General features: G+C 44.1%; 2 protein-coding genes across 2 annotated transcripts in view; one reads left to right on the top strand and one right to left on the bottom strand.

The window, feature by feature from the left end:
- Window positions 1-79: 79 nt before the first annotated feature.
- On the bottom strand, window positions 80-10,948 carry washc5 (WASH complex subunit 5). Its single transcript, XM_031873757.1, has 28 exons — window positions 10,670-10,948; window positions 10,291-10,436; window positions 9,982-10,066; window positions 9,675-9,775; window positions 8,956-9,148; window positions 8,630-8,782; window positions 8,364-8,477; window positions 7,776-7,947; window positions 7,437-7,564; window positions 6,674-6,803; window positions 6,176-6,288; window positions 5,456-5,622; window positions 5,114-5,189; window positions 4,863-4,973; window positions 4,224-4,364; window positions 3,854-3,934; window positions 3,588-3,689; window positions 3,314-3,493; window positions 3,034-3,158; window positions 2,543-2,705; window positions 2,294-2,396; window positions 2,125-2,204; window positions 1,913-2,016; window positions 1,625-1,754; window positions 1,382-1,478; window positions 964-1,117; window positions 722-809; window positions 80-443 (listed from the first exon to the last, which is right to left on the bottom strand). The coding sequence occupies exons 1-28, from the start codon at window positions 10,853-10,855 to the stop codon at window positions 387-389; spliced, it is 3,480 nt and encodes a 1,159-aa protein (XP_031729617.1). The 5' UTR covers window positions 10,856-10,948; the 3' UTR covers window positions 80-386.
- Window positions 10,949-18,554: 7,606 nt separating this feature from the next.
- LOC116397863 (exostosin-1a-like) overlaps window positions 18,555-26,485 on the top strand; it is a 31,724-nt gene continuing 23,793 nt past the window's right edge. Inside the window, exon 1 of the mRNA XM_031873737.1 lies at window positions 18,555-20,496. Coding sequence (XP_031729597.1) covers window positions 19,553-20,496 — 944 coding nt within the window. The 5' untranslated portion in view covers window positions 18,555-19,552. The remainder of the gene's footprint in view (window positions 20,497-26,485) is intronic.

Raw genomic sequence — 26,485 nt, 5'->3', positions numbered from 1 at the left:
AAAAGATCCACTTATCAACTGAAGAGAAACAACACAAGATATTATGAACAATCGTATTTATTACTAAATAGTATTTGGAAATGGCACAAAGTGATAATACATAAAGTAGGCAAATAGGCTATTTAAATTTGATATCTATGTACAATCTATTATTAGTGCATTAAGACGTTAATGGTCAATGAAATGTGTAAGTAAAACAAGCTTTTTCATGGTAGACATTGAAGCACAGACTGTAAATAATAAAATTATTAAAGACTGATTTTTCATTTTGCTGCTTCAGTTTAGTTTTTACACACCTATGCTTTTCCTAATGCGACAAGTCAAAATGTAAAACGTATGGCAACAAAAGCATAGTGGTGCATGACGAAAATGCTTCCTCCAGATCTTCACAGTATTGTTCTGAACTCATCAAAAATGAAACTGGGCACATGGGCTTCGGCCACCTTAAGAATACAGGGAAAAAGGAGAAATACACGTTACTATCCCACAGTATGTAAAAATGCAAGACAAAGTGCTCAAAACATGTCTATAGTCTTATTCAGGGCATGGTGCTTTATGATAAACTTTCTCACAGCTGAAAGATATTACATCTTACTAAATAACAATACAGCTGCTCAACATATAAGGGTATCAAAGCTACCCCCAGTTTATGTCAATTGTTGTAATTTACCACATGTTGACAACCTTGCTAGCAGCAATGCTAAGGTCAAAGTTGGCCTACCTTGCGTGACAGTTTTGTGTACTTCACATAGTCTTCCAGGAACATCAGCGCTCCCACCACATCAGAAGGCATGTCAGGGATCTTCTGACTATGATGGGGTCAAATACAAACTCAAACATGAGTCCATAAAGCCATAAAAGGATAGACTTCATAAAAGTATTCAGATCAAGCAAACAGAAACGATATTTTAAACCACACACACAAAAAAAATGTCTTGTAACAAGACAAGTCTGTCTTGTTACCTTGTGCACTGCTCCATGATCGAGCGGATGAACTGACCAATGAGAGACAAGAACTGCTGTGTGTATCTTGAGTGAAACTGCTTGAGCAGGGTGAGCACGCCGAGCACTAGCGGAGGCCAGTCAACTGGATCTGTGGCTTTCTTGCAGGTCATTCCTGGGAAAAGTCGAGCGACCATTTACATGTTTGACGCAGCCTTAGGTACCAAGTCCGGCACACTGACTGTAAAATCCACCACATCATTCATCACTATTATAACAAGAATCTGGTTGGCTCACAATGATTAAAAACTACATTTAAACTGTAAGAGGTGCCTGTTATACCATGTGGGCACACTGGTTTGACCTGTTGCACTCACGACTGTACAACTTAATAACTCGTGAACCACAGTGCGATAAAATGTAATATAGTAAAACATGCCTTGGTTTTTGTTGTACTGAAGTTTAGGCAGCTGAGCGATAATAAACAGGAAGTTGATGATGGGGAAGTACGGAAGGCGCTTTGTGGTGATGTAGATCTGTGAGAGACACAAATGGAAGAAAAATGGTCGGAGCGTTCAGCAATAAATAACCACAGAAAACAGACACGACAGACACGCTTCAGCTTGTGGTGGTTTCTGAAAAACAATTATTATTTGTCAAACAACGCTCATTATCTCCGGACCTTGTTGAGTGGGTTGTGGATGCCGGCGGCCTCCAGGTGGGCAGTGATATCATACAGAAGAGTGTTGTCCTCTTTAGGGTAGGGCAGCGATGGATCCTGGTAGTGAGCTTCAATGTCGGCCAGCAGAGACCTGCCAAGGGCACAGTAAGAGTTGATTTCAATTTTCAATTTCAATCAGGAAAAGTCACATCACACGGTTTATTTTCTTAAATCAAACAGTCATTGATATACTACTAGTACTTGGCAAAATAAATGGTAATAATAACAAAGTGGTGAGACTTGACTGACTTGTTGAGGTTTTCCAGGGCAGCAGCCAGGTGTTTGGAGTCAAACTTGCAGGAGTAGTTCAGCTCATTAGCGATCTGCTGTCTGAGAATCTGCATCTGACCAACCTACAACAAACAGATGGAGTGGCAGGAAAACACAGGATGAATATCTAAACTAAAGTAATCAATAATCATTTTCTATTCACACCATTAGGGAACATCATGGACCAGTACCTTCATGATGGCCTCCAGGTATGCACCCCAGATCTTCTGGGTTTTGCCCACAGCGCTAGCATACACTTTGCTGGCATTACCTGTTGCGCAGGAAAAAAAACAAATCAATTCTCCTTCAGGAATAAAAAGACGCTGGCAGGTTGAAGGATTTCCGATAATGAATACCTACCCACGATACCCTGGATCGGGTTGGCAGCACCCAGCATGGCTTTGAAAACATCCACCGCAGCTTTGTCCTTCAGGATTGTCCTCTGAATCCATATCAGGAAGTTCTGATGGGAGAAACACGTTGCTAACGGTGCAAATATATTCAGGTATGCATAGTGTATGCATTAAAGAAAGCCCTTACAGACCAGGATTCAGGAGCCTTAGGGTAGCTTTGTTGCACAGCCTGAAAGCTTCTTTGTATGCTAATTACCTGAAGTTCCTTGACAATCATGAAGCAGAGGAGGCGGTCTAGTCCATTGAGGCCAAATGTACCCAGAGTGTTCTGGATCTCAGAGAACAGCCTGTTGTTGGTGACCTCGTGGTGGCTCCTCAAGTCGTACCAGGTGTTCAACTGGTCGATGTAGCACGTTACCCTGTAGAAAGGACCAATGTTTGTCAGGGAGCTTAGGAAAACTGCAACATTCAGTATTATATGTATATATGACAGACATGACAAAAGCTTGTTTCTTCATCTAAAGCTCAGTTGTTCTGAGAAAGAAATTCACTTCCTAGGATTTCAATAACTCTTTTATTTCAGGCCATGTCCACACGTACACGGGTTCCCCTTCATCTCTTTTGTGAGGCGTCACAAATAAATACATCTGTGAACAGCGGACGTGGTCAAATATCTTGCCAACAAGACTTTTTTACAAGCTAGCACATACATGTACAGTTACTCTTCTTATATTTGAGGAGACATACTTGGGATCCGTGATGCGGAGGATCTCTCTGCAGAGACGGCCGATGAAGGTGGCAGACTCATCCACGGAGGGAAACTTTGGGATGGGGATGTGGGTGGACTGGTGCACACTCTGCCAGTCCTGGATCTGATTGGAAGCAAGGAAAGAAACCGACGAATCAACTCCCCGTTACTGACGAATACACAAAGACCAGAGCGTCTTCTTATTGATTGTTGGTGCACTGGTCAGGGATGTGACCAGAAACCTGCAAAAAGCGTGCTACTGTGTTGAGCTGTGCTGACCTTGGTCCTGAGGAAGCTGTTGCATTCCTGTTCCACATTGTAGTTGATGATACGGGACACCTCCTCCTGCCAGATTTTAAGGCCGTAAATGCTGACGTAGTCCTGGATGTACTCAAACGACCTGTAGAACCCATCCATGGTGGCCGCCATGTCCTTCAACTTGGGCATCAGCTCACTAGGCTGAGAGAGAGGAAGATTCTTGTTCGGTCTCATCGCTTTCATTTTTCACTGCTGTTATAAAAGTATTCAGCGATCTACAGATCTGAAGTCTGACCTTAGCCCTGAGGTTGAAGATCAATCCTTTGTGGAGAGCATAAGCTACCCTCTTCACCAGCTCCTTCCTGATGCCATCCTCCAGAAGCTGCTTGGGATCCACCTAAAGCATCACAGTGTGTTGGAAAAGTAGAATCCAGTTACTTCTTCTTCAACTGCACCGAGGCTGATGTACACACCATATCCCTGCCTGCATGTTGTAACAACAACTAAACGTCCTTTAATATTCCACCGTAATGCTAAAAGTAACTGTGTCACATCGTCTACCTTAATGATCCCAACCAGAGTTGTCTTCATCATCAGGATCCCCTCAGTAAAAATGGAGATGTCATGGGTGAGTTTAGCCACCTGTCATCACACGAAGCAGAGGGATGTTTAGGTACACAAATACCCTTCGAATAAATCAGTCCAGTCAGTCAAAGTATTAGGATAAGCTAAGAATGTTCTACATCACTTTGTATGAAGACAGAATTTCAGAAACGCCAGCTAGTATGATTACTGCGGCACACAAGTCGCCGTCTAAACAGAACAACTTCTTTCGATCTAATATCTGAGGATGTTTTCTCACGACTTCAATGACATTGTGAAGCACACTCCGGGAGCTACGTGCACATTGTGAAGTGAACGGTTGTTTTACTTCATAGCGAGCCCCGAGCTGGGAGTAGTCCTTCAGCTTGTCCTTGTCTAGCCGTGTGGGCACCTCCATGATGTCGTGGATCTGAAGCTTGATGATCTTGGCCAGAGAGGTGAACATGCTCTCTGGGATGATCTGCAGCACCTGGAAACAAGAAGATAAAACGCCCAAAACTGAGCACCAACATGAATCCAACACCTTGTACCTTTTGAAGGGTTTGTTTTTAAGACAGCAGAGTCGAGATAAGTCTTCAAAAGCAGATGGTGGACGGTGCTGGAGATGAAAAATCTTGTGTTCAGCCAGTAGGAGCCAGTCCTCCAGCATAAAGTAACATAGGATGTGGATGATGAAACCAGAAGGCGATAGCATAGACGTCCACTAAATTGCCGTTTTGGGGGTAGATTTGCAAAACAGATGGTTGTAGAAACATTAATCATGACCGCAGGTGTTTCTGCAGCCGCCACAATAATTTACAGCATGCGGAGCTCATTTGTTAAAGTCGTGAAAGCGTTTTGAAACAGTGTTCATTTGTGATTGCCACAGGAAATGTCAAAGACTGACGTCTTCTCTGCTATAAACCTTGAGATTCGAGTGCTACCTTTGTAAGCTCATAGGTGGCAACATGACTTTATTTCACGGTACCTTTCGGACATAAGCCACCAACTCTCCGGAGTAGAACTGTGAAACACTCAGCAGGTCAGCGCTGTTGGCCTGGTTGATCCGCAGCAATGGAAGGTCCAATGCAGATGCCAGCTGGTCACACACACACACACACACACACACACACACACACACACACACACACAATCATTATTTTAACATCACAGGTAGCTTTTGGGAATAATTGAAGTTATTCTTTTGTCTTTGTGTGAGCGTGCGCACATGATCCTGACCTTCAGAAATGTAGCTCTCAGTTTGGTGACCATGGACGGGTTGACTCGAATGCTCTCCTGCATAATCAATGTAAAGCTACAGAATAAAACAAAAACAGGTGAATTCCTCTGTAGAGACAACTGCAACACTGTGTTCTTCTTGGCGGTTCATATGAAAAGGTAAGCAGACTGTCTCATTGTCTTTGAAAGACACATCTGTTGCTATCTTTTTGTTGTTGAGGAGCTTTTAACTGAACCGCATGTTCTCAAAGCTTCATTTCCTGCTTATTCAGGTTTGTATCGCCATCTCCTTCGTACCAGGATTTTTTGGTCTGGCTTTACTGTTTATCAGTGTGTACATACCTGTCAATTATCTGCCATGCGTAGGACAGGTCTCCAACTATCTGCATGGTGATGAGCACTTCTTCTTTGATATTGATGGTGCGGATCATTTGGTGCAGAAACTTCCTGGTGTCAGCCAGGAACTGACAGATCTGCAGGTTTGACTCCAACTGGTGGAACTCCTGGACCTGAAGACCAAACAACCAACACTGCAGTCACACATCTGTATCCACTCGCCTGGCAGTCTTATTCTCTCCATGTCTCCATCGGCCTCTATTCAATTTCTGAGCACATTTTGGTGTTGGCTAAGAAGAAGGACTAGCTTATTGTGTAAACAGTTTTCAACAGCTGTAAAAATAAACATAACCCACTGTTTTTGTGTAAATCATTTTTGTTCCATTTCTTATTTACGAAAAGAAAATGAGGGCATGACAATCCACCGTGACAACAATACCAATCTATTATGTATGTCTCTATTGATATGCATTTGATAGCAGTTAATTTTGTCTCTTTAAACTGCATACATTGTTATTGGATCCACTTATTAGCTATATGCAGGAAGTCAAGGCTATCAGACTAACTCTGCAATATAGTACCAAATTACTCAAATAATGTTATCAAATTCAAATTATACGGTCAGAAGACTTCAATGAAATTTGAGCAAATCAAATCTTGACGCTCAGCACTGTCAGTCTTATGTGAAAGTGTAAAGCCGGGGTGAAATGTCTTCATCTCGCTCACCTCGACGAGAGCCTGTATGAGCTGCACCGTCTTCCTCCCAGCGGCTGTGGAGTCCTCGTAGTTCAGAGACTTGATCTGCTTTGAGATTTCTCTGAACCAGGCCTGCAGGTTTTCTGCGAGGAGTCATACAGGTGTGTGGTGCGAGTGGAGAAAGAATGTTATCAGTATTTCTCACAAGTGGTGGTTAAAAAAAAAGGCTCTTTACTAGAGCTAGAGTCGCAACAACAGTAGTTTGACTGATGTAAATTTAATCCGCCTCTCCCTGCATGCGTGTCCTTGATGCATTTCTCCCACTATGTCCCCCTGCCTCAAATTTGTCTTTGAACAGCTTGAAGCTTAAACTCATTTAAGCATTCTGTGTTCCAACACTGAGATAATCCGCCGCATTCAGAGCATGAAACGCAGCATGGCTGAGGTTCTTTTAGTCGGTACCACTTCTTCTCTGTGTGTGTGTGTGTGTAATCCTTTCACCTTATCCATCCCGACAGTGCAACTCACCGTTTTTCTCCACCCTGGTAAGAGGCTTGACGCCAGAGAAGACTTCGGACAGCTCAGTCATTCTCTCTGACCCCTCCTTCTGAAAGCTCTCCCATTTGATCTGCTTCTCTGACAGCATCTGCTTGAACATCTGGAAGAGGGACGGGCACAGACGCTCAGTCGATGTGGAGGGATTAGTCAGACGAGATGTGTAATGAGAACATTAAATTTGTGTCCTCTCCTAATGACGGACTGGCTAGCCATATGTTGTCTATGCTAATAGACGACAGAGTGGGGACGCACCGAACGAGAAACACAGTTGGCTGGATCAGAGGAATTATTCTGGTATTAATTTCACACTTTCACTCTGGCTGGAAAAAAGAGAAGCGCTCGGTATGTTTGACAGCAGCTTGAAGGCACGATGAGCAGGATTTGTGGTTGCGGTTTTTAAACACAACATTCAAAGTCGGCCCCTCCTCCCCGGCTCAACGAGGGTCGCGGTGCTCGCCAGTTTGTGAAAGTCAACCCCAGATTCTCTCTCATTTAGGAACGAGCTCCGTCCCCTTGGTGTTTTGGGTTTTTTTGGCGCCGTGTCCACCTTTTTCCGTAGCTTCCTCTTGGATGCGTTATGGAGGTTAACAGCGGTTACATTGTTTTTTTAAGGAAAATCTTACTCATTGTGTCTTAAACAACACCTCCTTTGTTGAACATCTTCCATAATATTAATGACAATTTGCTCTCAACTCCTTATATTTCCATGTTTTCCCTGTCGTCATTCACTCACCTCTTTGAGTGTGAACTCAAACTGAGCGGTGTCCAGCAGCAGCTGGAACAGGATCTTGGCATTGTACTTGGAGTCGTTGAGAACTTGGTCTTTGATCTGACGCAGTCGCTTGTTGTTTAGGTCATAGGCTGTAAGGAAATAATTGTAAATGAAAGACCTATTTTTTAGAAACATAAAAGATAAATTCACAAATTTGGAAGTCTGCAACAAAGTGCTCTATGAACTTTCCAGCTCGCACCAACTAGAAAAGGACAAAAGTGAAATTTGCTGCGTAAAGAAATAAAACGTCAATTTCTTACAATATATTCTACTCCGAGCTACATTTGGTGACGTTCTCACCTGACTCTGCTAAGTGCAGCATCAGCCAGCGGATAGCGACGTTGCAGTCCCTCAGACAGTTGAGTAGTTTGGGAATGTTGTCCAGGATGATCTCCTCCCTGAGGAAACCTTCTTTTAGCAGCTGCTGCACTTGAGGCCTCAGGCTCTCCATGCTCGCTGCATATCGAGAGGCCTAAACACACAGCGATGGTGGAGACACATGGTTAAAAGTCATTCATTCACTCCCACAAGAGGGCTCTAGGAAGCATGGCAATGTGTGCAGATGACTCACTAAACAAGGATTACTTGGCTCCCTCCTCCTGCTGCTATGGGTGCAGAGTTCTTCATGACTACGATGCATCTTTGTTCGAGCCCGTGCTTCAATTTAAACACATCTACATTCGCCGACTTTTCAAGACAAGTTTAAAAATGTCTTTTCTAAAGTCACCGATTTGATTAATACCCTTGTGTTTCAATTTAAATTCTGCCGTCGCACTGGATGACTTGCAAATTCTGTAGACGCAGTTATCAGCACCTGCAGACAATAGTGTGTCACACTGAAGGACTGTAACTTGGCAAAGCTGAAGGCTGAGCGACATTTTTTAATACCTGCTCTTTGATGTTGGCAGAGTCAAGGGTGTAGTTGAGCGCGATCTTGGCCGCTTTGTACGGCTCCCAGGCCTCCACCAGGTTCACTGTGATCCCCATGTAGATACTGATAACCTGAGGACACACAACACATACACTTCAGTTAGAAAAGCCAAAACCCACCCCAGTACACGGCACAACATTCTTATTGAGTTGTTTACATTCAGCTCTCGTCTACTGGCATGACATTATTGGTGCAGATTCCTACCGTGCACCAAATGTCTTACCCAGTTGTCAGGGAAGTACTTGTCCACTATCTCTCTCATCTTGGCCTGCTGGGTGTGCAGTATGGAGGGGCTGAAGTAGAGGCAGACATAGAGCATGGCGGCCTGGTTAGCCAGCGCTGTGCTACGATGCTCTGGTAGAGGGTACGCAGACACCTGATGGGACAGGAAGGGAAATGTGCTTTTTTTAGGTCCCAAACATTTCAAACAGTCTCCTAAAAACTTTCACAAAAAAAGTTAACTCAAATATTAAATAAACTTAACTCTAATTTAAAGTTTTAACATTATTTTTTACCAAAAGTTATGCTCGGTCAAATGTTGTTTCTCACTTGGTTGTATATGTCGTCCGAGCGCAGCCTCCCAATGACCATGCTAATGAAAGTGGAACTGATGGGAACTCGTTGGAAGTAGCTCTCCGGGTAGTTGGCCGGCCGCTTGGCTCCAGGCTGACTGGAGTAGCCGGTGCTGCGCAGGAGCTTGCAGATGTCATCCAGGTTGGAGTCGGCCGATGAGCGGGCAGCGCTGAAGGAAATGTGAAATAATTTTTAAAGGGGGGGGGGGGGGGTTTACAGACAAGTGAGGACAAAAGTCGCATGCTGCTTGTTGTTATCACTGGTAAAGCATACTGTGATGATTGAATAATTTGCCATAATGGACTAATATTATCAATTCAGTTCAATTCTGTGTATCCCGGCATTGCGGGGATGAAAATTTCACATCATTCAATTATGAACATTATAATTATAAAGAAACAAATATTTTGACGTAAGATAATGTCTGGAAACAGTAGAAAGGAGGAAAAATATCCCATTTCAAAGACATAAAGAGTTGATATTGAGAGGCAGAAAGAGAGGGATAAACAGAGATCAGGTACACCAACGAAAATGTTCAAATTTTAAGCAAATCCACATGTGAGTCACGCAAAGTGACTCCACTTTGCTGTGAGCGAGGCTCACCGGCAAACGAGTGGATTGAGTCCATCGAGTGCGTGAGTCAGCGAGACAATGTAGTGAATGTGTGTGTGTGGGTGTGTGGGTCACAAGCGCACCTGTATCTATAGTAGGAAACAAGCATCCTCTCTCTGACCTCCCCTTCAATCTTTTGGTCAATAACCAGCAACATGACTCCATAGAGGTAGAGAGCCTCACACTGGGGGGAGAAAGAAAACATACACAATCAGCTTCTTATGCGTCTTTGTCGGTTCATTTAAATGCGTTTCGGATGGAAGTCAGTCATCAAAGCGGCAAAACAGCCAATTCATTCTGATATGACCTCATCACAGATACTTGGAAAATGCTAGCTTGTTCCTGTAATGTTAGAAAAATGTAAAATGAATTTGCATTTTTGGTACTTACTAAAAGCTGTTTTCCATCCTCATTTAGAAGCACAGTCTCCAGAGTCTGCTGAATATAAACGCCCTCATGTAGGTCATCCAAATATCTGAAGAGAGGAGAAAATGTAACAATAACATCTTGTAATATAGTCCTCATCGTGTTTTGTGGTTTAAAAGGGATGAGGAAGGGGGAGGGGCTTTGAATCAAGGTCAGGGACTGTGTTTTTTGTTGTTTCTTTCAATAGGACAGCTCAACACATTATTACTCTTAAATTGACTGAACTGAATGTGACCTGAAAAAACAAACCGAAACAGCCTGGTCTTGTCTTACCTGTTAAGATCCACTATGTATTTGTGGACACTCTCGAAAGCCAGATAGAACCTCGACAGAATCTCAATGTTGTTCTCTCTGAACTCTTCATCCAGGTCTTGAAGCTCAGGTTTGGCTTCCAGCTTCCCCTCGTAATACTCTGGACCCTGGCGGAGAAGAAACATCTTGAAACAAGAAACTCAAACGATACTCAAACAATACATGCTGATGGATATACGGTTATTTTAACTTTACAATTATACAGTATATATTCCCCTCCTTTTAGTCTACCAAATGCACATGGAGTTAGGTTGTCACTTCAGCACTTGTACCTTAAGCTTTAGAGACTATAACTAACTGTCCAAGGCCCCAAAAATGCCTGCCCTGATCAAATCCATACCTTAAAGTAGCTGAAGTCACAAATAATGTCTCCATATTTCTGCTGGTCGCTCTTGTCCTTGAGCCTGAAAACTGTCGGGATAAAGTCAGAGAGGCGCAGGAGCTCGGCAATGATGGCATTTCCTCTGGAGACTATCCTGAGGACGGCCTGGCCGCACAGGTTGTTCTCCGCCAGGAAGTCCACCATAGCGTCTGGAGGAAGAGGAGGAGGAGGACGATGCACGAATCAGCCACACCGTGACCCTGTGTTTGGCAGCAGACTGACTGCTCCAATACTCCTGCTGGGAAAAGAAGAAAGAAAGGCAGGATGTTTGAAAACAGCAGGTAGTTCAATTCAACACCTTTTGATGCAGCTTTTCATCTGGACAGACTAGTTTCATCCGCCCTGCTGAAGTGTCTTTGAGCAAGACAATAGATGGCATCATCCAGATTGATGCTGGTTCTGACTTCTCCTGACTAATGCAAAGTTAACCCCCCCCCCGAAGAGGTTCAGGTAATAGCTTATTACATTAATATTACCTTTACTTAGCAAATGTTTAGTATTACCACAGTAATTTGCATGTAAATGGAGTTTTTTTCACTGGGAATATACCGCGACAAGCATTTAAATGACTTTAATGCATTACAGTTACACTCATTTTGACAGGTTTTAACGTTAATCCTGTAATGTCTGTGTTAGTGACGTTTTAACACGCCGAGGTGTCACAATTCCCATGTTCCTTGAAGACACATCGACACACATTGAGAATACTCGTTTCGCTGTTAATGTGTTTGTTTGGTTAAAAGGAAGAATTTGAGGAGTGTGTAGTTACTATATGGTCATGCTAACGTTAGCATAGCCTGCTAGCTACTTTGATTAGCCTTCAATGCTGCAGACGACCCGACGTGAAAATATGCAAACATACCGTGGTAAACAGAACCCTTTTTGTCTTTTCTTTTTTTTACAGCTAAGTGATTTAATTTAAATAGCCGGACATTTTAAAAGCCATAGACTGTTGCAAAAGTACTCGCCTCTTTAGATCTTCTCTTCCCTGTTTATTTCCTCATGACCAACCACATGACTCTGCCGGTGGGTGTGTTTGATTCTCTCCCCTCAGCGCGCCGGAGGAGGGCGGGGTGTATGACTTCCACCACCAACATTAAATGTGCTTATTTTAGAAATCAGTGTTTTGCTCTCCATCTTCATTTGCTTTTTTAAAACGATCATAACCTGATAAACTGTTTGAAATGTCTTGCGGTGATGCCACACGCCAACGTAAATCAACGATATTTATATCAGCTGAATCTAAAAACTATTTAAATTCCATTCCTCAAAGACAACATGGGTCTGCTGAGTTAAGTGGGTATCTCTTCACTGGGCACCCAAGTCATGAAACTCAGCTAGGGGAACATGTTTCTCTAGATGGCGACAGAGATCCACTATGGCATCCCTTTCTCTCTCTCACTGCTGCAGCACTGAGTGTAGTGTGCTGTGAGTGCAGATTTCTGGCTCCACGGGGATGTAGTGATTTACAGGGGTCGAGGAGTGAGACTAAGCCTGAACTGAAATTAAACCAACCTACTGTGGAACACCTTAGAGATAAATCCAAGGCCACGAAACATAACATCCTGTAGCCTTCAGTCCACAAATTAAAAAAAAAGTATTTTCTTGGAGGCCTCCGAAGGGACTTTAGTGTCCCCTTAAAAAGCCAGCCCCTCATTATTCATCGTCAACTGTACAATGAAAATCAATTTGCCTGGAGGAATAATGAACCTTGCTTGTAAACACCGGAGTCTACCGCCCCCGCCGTGTCTGACAGGGCCGCAGACACTGACAGCCAACTCGTGGTCAACGTGGATGAATAAGCACAAAGCCCCTCATGTTTCCTTCAAATTCTGATTGAATTGGACTTTTAGTGCCAATACGTCTAACATGCTGGCAGGCACTTCCTTTAAGCAGCGTGAGCCAGAGGTTAATAACAGTCATGTGGAGGGAGCTGTTTGTTTGACCTGTGTGGCAGAGCGAGGTTCCATCACAATCCTGAACCAGTTGACGTGTCGGTGTGAGAGATTGTCTGTCCTCACCAGTCAACGTTCATGTGGTGAACATCTTTTGATGCAACACAGCTGCGTTGTTTTAATTGCATTTTATCTTTGATATGCAAATGATTTGTTTTACAGATTATCTTCATAACACTTTTACTTTATTTATGAGTGCAGAGTGGTGATTGACGGAGCCGGGAGGCCGAGGGTGCGACATACGGCAAGGTGTGCTGCGTTTTACGTCCTGAATAACGTGCTTCTTATCTTGCCGAAGCCACCGGAGCGCCATCATTTCAATGCATTTTATAGTGAGGAGGAGGGAGAAAGACAGACAGGTGCACTTTAAATTCTCGCCTCCTCATTGAACCAACTGTCCACAAACTACACACTATGTCCCCGTGGCCGCTGGATTTATTACCCGTTTACCATCACACCAAGGTCACATTCTCAGCAGCACCTGGGTCAGCTATATGGGCTTCCTGGGAAGCATCATGATAGGTTTTCATTAATGAGGTCTTATTTGATTGACCTTCTGGTGCCTTAAGGGTTTTCTCGACTTGTTATCTTGATTGGTCTCTGACGAATCTCACTTGAGAATTGCTTCTGTTGTGAAATGCTAGATTGTTTGTGATGAATCAAATGCATATACACTGCAACAGTGCAATCTTATCCCAAAGAGCGATACTCCCAATGCACCTTGTATTCATTTAGCCATCGACTAAAGAGTGACCAAATGACCCTCATGTCTCTAGCCATTAAGAGCATTGACGGATCTCAGTTCTCGCTCCCCGAGTACCCTGGCGGCCGCTCACTGTTGTCTGGGGTACTTATCGTTTGCCAGTGAAACCCTCGAATTGGCTGACAAATGATGATTGCCTCTTACCTGTGAGCTTCCTAATGTGCTAACAAACTCCCCTTTAGATACCATTTCCAAGTGACACTGAGGTTTATAAACAGGATGTTATGATCATTATTCAGCAGCTGTAATTGGATGCATTAAAGTCCCGCGTGCGCATCTATAACACAAGGTGTGTATAGGTGCTTTAGCAAACGTACACGCCTGCGTACATGTGTACCCTCAGGCCCCGTGTGCCCTTTATTAGCAGCAAGTTGACTCCATTCAGCTTGGCTAGTGATTAAAGCTTTTCATGGCGGGAACTTTCACACCGCTGTGAACCGTGTGAGGTGATTAAAGGCCGCTCAATTTGTAGTCCAGTCCCACTGCTATTCCTCCTCATTGATCTTCTTCAGGCCCTTGAAGTGAGATCTGCTCCTCTCATTGGAATACGACGGGACACACTCTCTGCCTGCCTGCCTCAGCAAATATTTCACAGACGTGTATCAAATCTAATTACCAGCTGAAATTAGCTGCCATGTACGGCTGGTATTTAATAACGCTTATGTGATTAACTTTGTTGTGTTTCTTTTGATGTTGTTATATGAATTTAATTACGCTCTTTTATGTTGAACAGTATGCACGAGTGCATATCAAGCAGCGCTCCATAAACGTCGTGCTCAGAGTGCTGACATTTATACGATGCATAAGAGGAACAAATGTTACGGCCACGCGTCATTTTCGTTTTAACAAAGAGCCTACGACCTCATTATGCTAAAAGCTAACAACAGCACGCTGACAATGACAATGCTAACGTGCTGATGTTAAGCAAGTGCACCATTGGTCATTCTAGTATAGCGTGTTAGCATGCCAAAATGTTTTAATTGGCAAGAGGTTGATGAGAATGTCACTAGCGTTGCTGGTATCTGGTCAAAAATGTCCTGAGGGGAAACATGAATGTCTACCAACATCTTCACGTTGTTCAGATTTTAAAGCCCTTTACGATAGATTTGTTATTTTGGCCCATGTAAATTATACCGACTTGACTTGACACCCTAGGAGAATGTGTCCACTTTCAATTTCCACCCCAGAATACCCAGCTAAAACACAGCTACAACACTTTCTCACAATGCGGAGAGACGCAGTAAAGGCCAGGGGAAAGGGTTATTACACCACCGATGCGAGATGCCAAAACACTTCCCACAAGCAGTTTCCAGTCTAACAAGTGGTTTCAGGACAAATAGAAAAGACTGATTGTGGTAATGTTCTGATATCAGATTTGATCAAGCAGCAGATGTATTTTTATTGCAGGTCATTACTGCTGCCATACCTATTAGCATACAAATGGTTTCTGGGCCTATGGAGACCGAAAAGTTATTGCATGTGTAATTGAACCAGATCTCTGCTCTGTGATTGAGATGTTCCAGCACACACACACACACACACACACACACACACACACACACACAGACACACACACACGTTGCCGTGCACACAAGGTGGTGAGCATATTGTGTGTACGCACAAATGCGCCGACTCACAAGTGCTTTTTTTTCTATTTCGGTACAGAGAAAGTAGAAGATGAAGAACAATAGGACAGAGGAATATGATCATGTCATTGATCAGCACAACACATTAATCTCCTGCAGACTGTTTGGACACAGGTTTATGAATAACACGTCAATGATGCAAACAGCTGACTTTGGATGTGATCCTGAATCTGTATTTTAACAAAACTACTGGATGCAAATGAAAGAAATAAAATTAACTGAAGTTCAGTTTCACTTTCTGCTCAAGGATGTCTTTGCCTTCTTCTCATTTCCAAGAATGATTTAATAGTGTCATGATATGGTTGGAGCTTTTTAGTGCTGCCGCTCAATTTTATGTGACAGGTCGTTATGACTGTGGCACGTCACAGGAATTATTGCTGGGAACAGTAGCAGACGTTCAAAATCCAATTGACTCAAGAATTCATTGTGTTTCCCGTATGTTGAATTTTTGTCGTTGCCCAGAGAATTGTTTTGTTGCTGCTGTCTACCGTCCTTTGAAAGCTGCACTACATGTATACATGCGCTTCTGTTTTTTTTTGTATTGTTTTGTTGTTTGTCATGTTCTTTTCTTGTGTGCAACCCTGTGTTGTATCATGACAACACATTTGAATTAGCAAATGTCAGCATGCTTGATCGTACCACTCTCATGTCGTCCGTTAAATGTGAAGCTACAGCCAGATGCTGGTTAGCTTCACATGACAACTGGAATCAGAGGGAAACAAATAGCCTGGCTCTGTCCAAACTGAACAAAACAATCTAGTTAGTTTGATCCGTAGGCCGCCAACATCAACCAAAGTGTTAAAACAAGAAGTTATGGGGGGGTTGCTGAAATAAGCTAATTGGTTTAGCTAAGCTAACCGGCTGCTGCAACTTTATATTTAATGCAAAAACATGAGAGTGGTATTGATCTTCTCATTTCATATTCAGCATGAAAGTGAATAAGCACATTTTCCCAAATATCAAACTGTTTGAGGCTACAGTAGGTGACTTGAGAAAATATCCATCCCTCTGCACATCAAGACTCTGGCAATTCCATTTGTCACGTGAACCTTTCATTTCACTGTTAGTACTGACACACTCGGATTTGATTTGTGCATTTCAGCTTCAACAAAGATGGATGAGGCTCCTCACCAAGGCTGTCTGTCTCAGCCAGGACTCAGGAGGAGACATTGAATTACCACATCCAAGGCTGCGCTCTACATGAAAGGGCCACACACATACACAGCATTCACACATACACAATGTGTGTGCCTGCATGTGTGTACTCTTGCATATGTCTGCACGGTTTTGCAAATATCACAAGTGTATATTTTGGCGAGTGGAATTTTCAAAATCTGCACTGCATTACAGATATTAACGAGAGTTAATGACCTCAAAATGTGCAAATAAATCTCCATTTGGCTGTTTAGTTGCTCGGCTGGCTGACTCGCCGGCTGGCTGGGAAGACTATGTTGACCTGGGTGCATCCAAATTAGATATTGGCATGGTTGCGTGTGTTACACAGTGGGAGTGCTGCTCTGGCTAAGTCACCCTGCTGCTCTAAATCTGGCCAGTGCTCAGCTCAGCAAACACAATGCAACAGCAGGGAGACCGCATCTCCACAGTCCCATTAAGCTGCAGATAATAGCGAGGCAAAAGCAGAACCCACACAGATGTTTTTTGTTTTCTTTCCTTGGATCCTACATTGTTGTTGATTTGTCATTACACTGTCATTTGTTGGTTTTGAAGTGAGGCATCCAAAAATGCCTACTGGAAGTGCAAAACATAAATTTCAGTCTGTAAAGTGAAGGACTGTCACAATTACGCATGGACAGACCACTTTAGAGAGCTTCAATTCAAATTCAGTGACATATAAACAAAGCGCATCTGATCATTCTAGTGGCAAAAGCTGAGGAACATCCATCTATACTCACATCACTCACCAGTGCCGCCGCCCCCCCCCCCCCACACACACACACATACCCCACACACACACCCCATCGTAAATTAGTTAAGGGAATGAAAGTGAGAAGAGGTGGAAAGAATGTCAGAGAGGGAAAAGGCAGTAATGGGGTGAGAGAGGGGAGACAAAAGAGAAAAGGAGGAGGTAGAGAATGAGGAGGTGGCCATCGTATGCCTCCATGTCTTTGATCAGTGGTCCATGGGGAACTGAGGCAGTGCAGATAGCTGGTCCACAGCTCCTGAGGAACGCAGCTTCACATTCCTCCTTGCTCTTTCCCCGCTTCTGCAAAATCACTTCTAGTCTTTCAGACCACAGCAGCTGTGAAAACACATCATGGCTTACTACATGCCAGAAAGGACCTGGCTAATGCACTGTGGTGCCATTGTCCTGCTGGTCCTCATCCACTGGTGCAATTCCTCTCAGGGCAAACTCATTCTTACCCAGGTTTTTTAATTATAGTCTTTTTCTATTCAGGCAGAAAATTGTTAATTTCTCTAGTTGCTAATTTCTCCCAACGGAAGGGTCAGAGGTCATATTCAGCTGCAGAGCAGCACTGGTATGACTCAGGGATCCAGCATTTTGCTCACGGGCACCTCAGCAGGACAAATACGTGTTGATGAAGAACCAGGAAACCTAAATATTTCAGATATCTTGGTTTTTGTTCAAAAGATATAGCCAATCTCTCAGCTGCAGAATCCCTCGTTAATACAGGGACCTGAACCCTAAATCTCTTTGAAGCATGGTCTCAGTCCACCAGCCTCTGCCGGGATAATTTATGGTAACAGTGCAGCAAAGGGTAGTGCTGCAACTCCTAGTCATCTGCCTTTAAAGTTAAACAAAACCACAAACAATAAGCATACAGAAATACAGTATTTTAAGCTAGACAACATTAAGTATGCACTATGTAAGCCTCCATAACTCCATGTTAAAAAGTGCAAATAGAAGCTGTTTTAAATTAGGTTATAGCCATAGACCCAGATTTGTTTTTTACGATACACACGCCTTATATGAACAACAGTAAAAAGCAACCGTAATGCTTCGAAGTGTACCCTAAAAGTGTCCTTATGGGCATTTGCTGAATGTGCTTATAATAATCCAAGAGCAACTGAATTTACACTGAAAATAATGTTGTTATTTATTTCAGAGTTAATTCTTTAATTAAAAACTATGACAGCCATCTTAAATGCCAACGTGCATGAAAAGTCCTTCAATTTCTAAAAGAAAACGTATATAACTGCCAATAAATGGACCTTGAGGTGAGATTTTAATGTATGTTACTGACTGTTGAAGTTATTTAATACTTTAAAAATCGAATTAATTCAAGAACACTCAATTGCTGACATGGCTTAACAAGGTTCAACACGCAAACCGCCCATTAGTTCCCTCTGGTAAATCAGTGCGGGGACTGTTCTTCCTCTCCCCTCGCTGGATGTGAATGGGTGCGCAGGAAGCCCCGCCCACCTCGGGTGTGACGCTAGCCAATGGCAACGCACCGTGCGCCGTGGAAGAACGTCACATCATCATCATCATCAGTCGTTCTGCTGGGACTGCTGTCCGGGCTCTGCTGCTTGGCTTGCAGTCTCCACAGTAGCTCTTGTTTTTGTGTGTGTGAGACACCACTTGAACACTTCACACGACCGGAGACATTAAGGGACAAATTAGCTTGTCGGCTTCGTGGGAAGAGCGAAGGACACGTTGTGGACGAATGAAGAAACCTTGTTTCAGAGGAAGAAGACAGAGTGGCTGCCTGACTTTACTTCCAACCAGCGTCAACGCTACTTTGATGCAGCCGCTTAGCTAACAGGCTAACTGGGAATGTTTTCAGAAATTAGCCTAGTCTGCTAGCTTGCTAGCTAGCTAAATCGAATGGAGAGATTTGCTGTAGAGATTTAGCAGACTGTAATAATAATATGTTTTTATCTTTCGGTACATTAAGTGAAAGAACCGTGGAGACGTCTCGAGCCGGGTATGTTGGATGTTTAGGGCTCCAGTGCCCGCTTGGTTGCTAATTCCCAGAAGGGACAATAGTTAACTGCCCAGTCAACAAGTCTGGTACACACTACTGCTTTAACATCACTCAAGGAGTTTGTAACGTACTCTTTCTGTGCAGTGTTGTTATCAGTTGTCACATGGTTCTAGTTAGCTAAACATGAACACTGTGGTAACAATTAGCGTTGTGGAGCACAGTTTGTAGGTGATGGTATACAAAGGAGAGTTGGGTGCTACTTTAACGTTAGATCTCAATTTCTAAGTGGATCAAGTCACTGGTGCACACGAGACACCGATGCCACTTAGTCGATACAACTACTGATGAGGAGGCGAGGTTGGGTGAACATTATAAATCGCCCACATGCTTTGGATCAGGTCCCGGACTTGTGAAAGGCATCTGAAGCAAGAGGTGGGAGAAGTGAGCGCGCGACCCTTGCAGCCCGTGGGAAGATGGCGGAGAAACGCTCCCGCAGGAGGTGCTGAAACCCAAAACTTGCAGACTTCTCGGATTTATCGCCAGACATCTTATCTCAGATCGGAGGACACATGCAGGCCAAAAAACGGTACTTAACTCTGTTCTCCGCCGGCGCGTGTCTCATTCTGTTGTTTTGTTTTGGGGGGATACAAGTCCCGCTGTCCCGGGGGGGTCCCAGCCGGCGCGATGACCGCAGCCTCACCGGCTATCGTCCCGGGGCGCGGTGGCGTCACTTCCCGGGGTCCCTGCGGCCCTTCAGCACCTGGGAGCAAGACCGGAGCGATGAACACACATCTCCCAGACAGAAGAGGGACGCCAACTCGGGCTTTCTCAGCGGGAAAAGCTGCAGAATGGAGTCCTGCTTTGATTTCTCCCTGTGCCAGAAGAACGGATTTAAAGTGTACGTCTACCCGCAGCAGAAAGGGGAGAAGATGTCGGAGAGTTATCAGAACATACTGTCCTCTATCGAAGGATCCATGTTCTACACGCCTGACCCGGGACAGGCGTGCCTGTTCGTCCTGAGTTTGGACACTCTGGACCGGGACCAGCTTTCGCCCCAGTATGTGCACAACCTGAAAGTAAAAGTCCAGAGCCTTCATCTGTGGAACGGGGGCAAAAACCACATCATCTTCAATTTGTACTCGGGCACCTGGCCGGACTACACGGAAGACCTGGGCTTCGACATCGGCCTCGCCATGCTGGCCAAGGCCAGCATCAGCACCGAGAACTTCAGGCCCAGCTTTGACGTTTCCATCCCTCTGTTCTCCAAAGAACACCCCAGGACGGGAGGGGAAAGGGGCTACTTGAAACATAACACCATTCCCCCTTTTAGGAAGTACATGCTTGTTTTTAAGGGGAAGAGGTACCTAACCGGTATAGGTTCAGACACCAGGAACGCTTTATATCATGTCCATAACTCTGAGGACGTGGTCCTCCTCACCACCTGTAAGCACGGGAAGGACTGGCAGAAGCACAAAGACGCACGCTGTGATAAAGACAACACAGAGTATGACAAGTAAGTACTATCCAGTTGATTTCCCAGCAAGAGTGTCTCAATTCGCACCATCCGGTAGCAGTATGGGTCTGTTTCCCTTTGTCATTATACTTCCCAGAGGTGAGGCATTATGATGAGACTATTTACAAATGCCACTCTCTCTGGGGGACTATCTAGGTCCCACCTTTCCCCTCATCTAACCCCTCTTCATTTTACACACCTGATTTTCTCAACAGCGATTCAAAACTCTTCAGTGGACACGAGTGATTTGTTGCTTTTAAATAGTCCTCATATCATATGACTTTATTTCCGAAATTACACATCACGAGGCACAGCTGAGTAGATTACTGTATTAATGTAATGCAATTGATATCTCCGTCTGTTGACAGCCTGCTAGTCAGCGGTGGAGAAATCTGCTTCTCTTGCTCTCGACGTTTCCACCTTTCTGCCCGTCGGTGTATAAGCCGAAAGGTTATACATTCCTCAGTAATCCCCCGTTCCTCCAGAAGGCAATATTGCACAGCTCCATTGCCTCAAAAAGTTGCTCTGTGGTCACTACCCTGTACTGCAGTTGAGCCGCGCTTGTTTTCTGTGCCCAGATCTGACGAGCAAACTGGCGTCTGTCTCTGGCCAGTGGGATTCATGCCGTGCCGTGTTGTTACTGGTGGCTGTGTGGCGCTGGGTGTTTGACCGTGGCTCTTCGGAGTGGATTAGCGGGGACAAAGCGCTGGTGCCAGTAAGGGGAAGCCACTCGGGGCCCCTGTTTGCTCAGTCATTTCCCAGACCAACCCAACCGCATGAGCCAGGAATGCCCCGGCCCCAGCCAGTGTCCTCCGTGACCCTGCCATTGTTTTGGGGGGCCTGTTGTGCTTGACCCCCTTGTCGACCCTTTTATCTAGTTGTCAGTTGTTCAGTTTGGGTAACAGATTTCAATGCATGTTAAGGGGTCTGATATGAAACCTGCGTGCAACATGGATTACAGTGAGATTGAGGTGTTTTCTTTCCGTTTCCAAATTCATAAACTGGTTCTGCTGCGTTTTTAATATCAGCATTGCTGCTCGGGGGATTCTCCTCTTTGTGCCTGCCTGTATGGGTAGGTATCGGCTTATGAGGTTCATTCGTTGGCTCAGCAGAATAACATTCTCAGTATCACTCTTAAGACATGAGCTATCTGCTCTCTCTCTGCCAGCTCGCTGCTCGCTGCCAGGGAGTGATTACACACAGTGAGATGGGTGGCGTCAGAGTCGTAACCCAGAGGAGGAATTAATCCTCCTGTCATTAAGTAGCATACGGGGAGAAAACGGGCTTTGGGTATCTCGCTAGCCCTCGTCAGCTTCGTGGCATGGCTACAGTATGTTCGGCGGGTCTCAGTCGGTACATCCTCAGTAAGCCACATCGCTTACTGTGTTTGATCCCCACGACACTGTGGAATTCCTGTTCAATTAAATCAAATGAATATACTGATCCGTGCCCCTAGTGCTGGTAGAGGCCTGACATTCATCAAAGACAGTGTGACACTTCAACTAACATGGTTACAGAAAGGTGTGCACTTAAATGGAGAGGAGCATACACTAGTTTAAGCCCATCTGTGACTTTTATCTTGCTGCAACACATTTCACTCCATGATCAAATCTTACTGACATGATTTTTAGCCAAAAATCATGTATCATGTCTTTTGGACCTTCCATCATTCAGTCAGTAATACAAATTAAGGCTGCATATACAGATAGAATACCGCCGACAGTAGCAGTAAACAATGCTGGTTAGAGTGGATTCTCACCACTGAGTCATAATTTAAAGATCAACGTTTTCATAACACGTATTTTTCCAATGGTTTGTGTACATGTAAGAAGTGAAAAGTGTATCTCTGAGCCAGATATTATACATTCTTTATGAGAAGTTTGTTTGGAATGGATCTTGTAAAAGTATATCTTGCAATGTGCAGTGATTTTACAGAACACAGTCTGAGGCTCTTGGGACTCATCTGCTACAGTTTTTTGATGTGTGTGTGTGTGTGTGTGTGTGTGTGTGTGTGTGCAATAATAGCCTGTTCTAAAATTTTACCACCACTGGAATTTGGTTTTATACCTCTTGGTGTCCAACCTGTTTTATCCCTTCAGATGTCTTTGTATTGTGGAGGAAGCTCCAGATGCGGTGGCTCCCATCATATCAAGTGTTAATTAATTGCCTTTTTTGGCTCTAGTCAGCGGCACAGTGGACCAATCAAATCCTATCGTTGCAATGCGGTTTGTATTAAGTCAGTTTGGACTAAAGCTTGGGTAGGGTTCTCTCTTATTTTAGGGGGAAATCCAAATGGTTCACATTACGTCTGACGGGACTGATTCATCAGTTCTCAACAGCGAAATCTTTTTCGGTCAGTAATCGCATCCAGACCCACGCTGGTTCCATGGCCCGGCTTGGAGCTGAAACAGGGGCTGAGACTCAGAGGGTGCGTGGGACAGTAGTCAAGGAAGCCAGTTGTCAAGGAGATCAATATTTGCTTTTGGGTCTCTGACTTGTGCTCTGCTGTAGACAACATACTAGTGCGATCAGGCTGGTTGCAATATGCCCAATATCTTCCTGATTAAGCAGCTGTTTGTTGGATGGACAGGGTTGGACTCAGGTTAAGACATTAGCCAATTTTGTAAAAAAAAAAGCCAAATATTTTACCAGCTATAGGTGCACTACATTTATGCTTATTCCACACTGTATCACCTCCCTTACACAAAGCAGATCAGAAGTATAGCTTCAGATTTAGCTTAGATTTTACTAAAATGCATATGTTCTGTTGGTAGTACTGAGCTCTCCATGCAGGTTAATGTGTATTTGTGAGTGAGTTGTATTGTCCCTGTGGGTCAGACAGTACAGTCTGTGGTCTAACTGGGTGGAAGTAATAGTTTCTGTGCCCGGCTGCGGCCCTTTTGTGCAACAAATCCCTCTTATCCTCTCCCACTGACAACACGGAAGTTGTGACAGACTGAATGCAGCCTCTCGCCATAATTACCATGTAACGACCATGTCTTTTTGTGCACTACTGAAGTGTTTATTCTCCAGATGTTGGCTTGGAATGTGTATGGGTTTTTGATATACTTTGCGTGTACATGTGTTGCTTGTTTGAAGGGAAGACATCTGTTACATTTGGACACGGCATTGCACAGGACACTGTCTGATTGTTCTTGTTTAATTGTAATTTTAGTGTATATTTTGCGTATTGCATAATATCTGTAAGCTCAATTCTCTAATCTTGAGATAACATGGTCTTTTGACAGCTTAAAGGTCCAGTGTGTGGGATGTGATGGCATCTAGCAACTGAAACCCGAACGGCCCTCTCCAGAGCCAGTGTTTGGTTTGTCTGTTCAGGGCTGCTCCAGAAACATGGCTGCCCTAAGTTACTGAAAACGCAGCCATTCTTATTTTGAGGTGATTGTACACTAAAAAAAGTCTGTTTGTGGCTTGTTTTAGTTTCCCTTATTGGTGATATAAATCTGCTAGCTACCTCTAGCCTCTACAGTAAATGAAGTATTTTAGGATTGCTGTACTCCTTAACTGCTATGATGAATATTGCTTTTACACACATTGAATGCTCCCACATACCTGTTCATAACATATGTGAGGAAAAGTCTAGAGGTGTTTTTGTATTCAGGCATGATAAAACGGTCCCATATTTGGGATTGTTAGAGGTTGTATCGGGTATGATTCAAAAATGTCTCTTAGCTAGCGCCCTGTTCTCGTTTACATTTCTTACTGGAGTTATCTGGATTGATAGAGCGTTATATTTCACATATTTGTGTGTCGCAAGTAAACTACAGCATGTCAATTTGTGTGTGTTATCCTTTGTGACGTATATTACCCTGTGCCAGTACACTGTTGTTTACTCAGTATATATACCAGAGGCTCGGAGACAGGTCTTGGAGCAGCCTTGATGCATATTCTGTATGTGAATCAACTCTGTCTCCTTCTTGCAAGAATAAATGTCCTGTGATTAATGATTTTTACATCGGCTCGAGTGAATTTTTTTTAACAGATGTCGCACTGCTTTTTTTTTTTCCAGCCAGTGGGTAGAGTCAACTTTTTTTTGCTTCCCTTTTCACAACACTCCCTCAGACATCTGCACTCAGCCACTATGTGTACACAAGTCTGTGATGCAGCCAACGGAGAGAAGAAAAGTTCCTGCAGGAGGCCGGTCAGATGCAATTTTAAAACCTCCAACTGAAAGCCCTCTCACAGCTTGTTTCCAATTAAGAGGCCCTGCCAAGCGAGAGGGTACAAGATGGATAGAGTGAGCGATGAGGGGGAGACGAACTGAGAGTGAGCTTGGGGGGGGGGGGGGGGATAGGAACACAAGTAGCAAGACGGAGGGACAAAGTAAAAGCAAGAGAGGAGGAAAAGGCATGCCAGCCACCCAGCAGTGTGAGGTGAGTGCAGTAGTTGGCTGGGTGCTGCCGCTGGTCCGCTAGGTGTATTTATAGACTTGCAGGGTTTTAATCCTCAGTATTGGCCAAAGCCCCTGGCAGAGGGCTGCCGGCCAACCTGATGCAGGCTTTACAGAGCTTGGGCAAAACGATAATCGGGGGGGTTGATCTGAGTTTCTTCATATGCCCTATATTGTTTATTTAGTTGCCTAACTCTCCTGAGTAACTGCAAATGGCACTGCTTGACAAAGGTGTGTGTGTGTGTGTGTGTGTGTGTGTGTGTGTGTGTGTGTGTGTGTGTGTGTGTGTGTGTGTGTGTGTGTGTGTGTGTGTGTTGCGTTGCGTTGCGTTGGAGTCTTTAAGCCGTTGTCATTTGCTCGGTGAAGACAACAAGAGAGGACGAGGCAGAACATGAAATACGATTTGCACTAAGAGGGTGAAATGTCTGATTCCTAAAAGGCTGCCAGAAAGCTCTTTCACCGACTGCCTCCGCTACTTATTTGCTCACCGTACACATTCCTAAAACTGCAGCCCCTGTTTGGCCAGAATCCTATAATGACGTGGGGCCCAACAGGCTCGGTGCATCAGGGCTCTTTAAAGTCTGTGATGCAGTGGTTAATTCCGTGTCTTCAGTTTGTGAACGGATCCCCTTTTTTCTGGAAGGGTTTTCCAGTTGCTGTCCTTTTTAACTCCGCTCGGCCAATAAACCGTTGACAGTTGGCCCTGAATGATGCAGCAGGCAGGGAAGGAGGCTGGTGAACCACAAACCTCTCAACACAGATTATATGTTTGCAGTCAGCCGACGCGGGCCGAGAAATTACATTTACACGACCGCACGATCATTTTGGGACTGGTCAGTGTTTTAAATACTGTTTCATGTGTGTTGTGTTTGGCCAGTTTCTGTATGAAAGTGAAGACCGTTGGATACCAACACACGGTGACCGTGTACACGAGGGTCCAGCAATAACTTTTTGTGCTGAGTAAACTCAAGTCCCTTCGTTACACAAACAATACTGAAGTGGCTGTTGTATGTGATATGTGCATCTCCAATACACAGTGTTGTCAGTTTGATTTAGAGATCAACACTTGGGAAGTCTGTGAACACCTTTTTATATATTTTGTCATCTTTTGTAATGATCCAGACAAAACCTATACCTATGGAAAGGAAATCGGATAACTGAGCAGCCGGGTTATCACATGACCGGCGTTGTTGTCCTTCATACCGGCCTCATGTTGTACAGAAATGACTAAGCTGACTTCTGAGTAAAGACGGGGCACGTGGGGCTGACCTATTAATCTAAAGCTCATCCTGCTCACCCTCAACATCATTGGTTCGAGTGAAGCCGATGACTTCTGCAGAATATCGTCACTTTCGGTCGTACTTTCAGTAAAGACGAGATGCCGTGGATGTCCTCTGAACTGCAAATATACAAAGATTTGAAGTTTTAGATGCTTCACATGGTCATCAGTAAAGCAAAGTACACCAAGGGAATTTGATTTTGTGTTTGCTCTCCTGTATAAGTTACAGAAGTCTTCAAAGTTGTCTTCTTGTATAGTTGGTGTGAATGTGCTGATGGACGTATGCCATCATATATATA

The sequence above is a fragment of the Anarrhichthys ocellatus genome, unplaced genomic scaffold (genome assembly GCF_004355925.1).
Source record: "Anarrhichthys ocellatus isolate YVR2014 unplaced genomic scaffold, GSC_Weel_1.0 scaffold74, whole genome shotgun sequence".
NCBI lineage: Eukaryota > Metazoa > Chordata > Actinopteri > Perciformes > Anarhichadidae > Anarrhichthys > Anarrhichthys ocellatus.
Note: the sequence above shows the minus strand (reverse complement) of the source record. Positions and strands in the feature narration are given on the sequence as shown.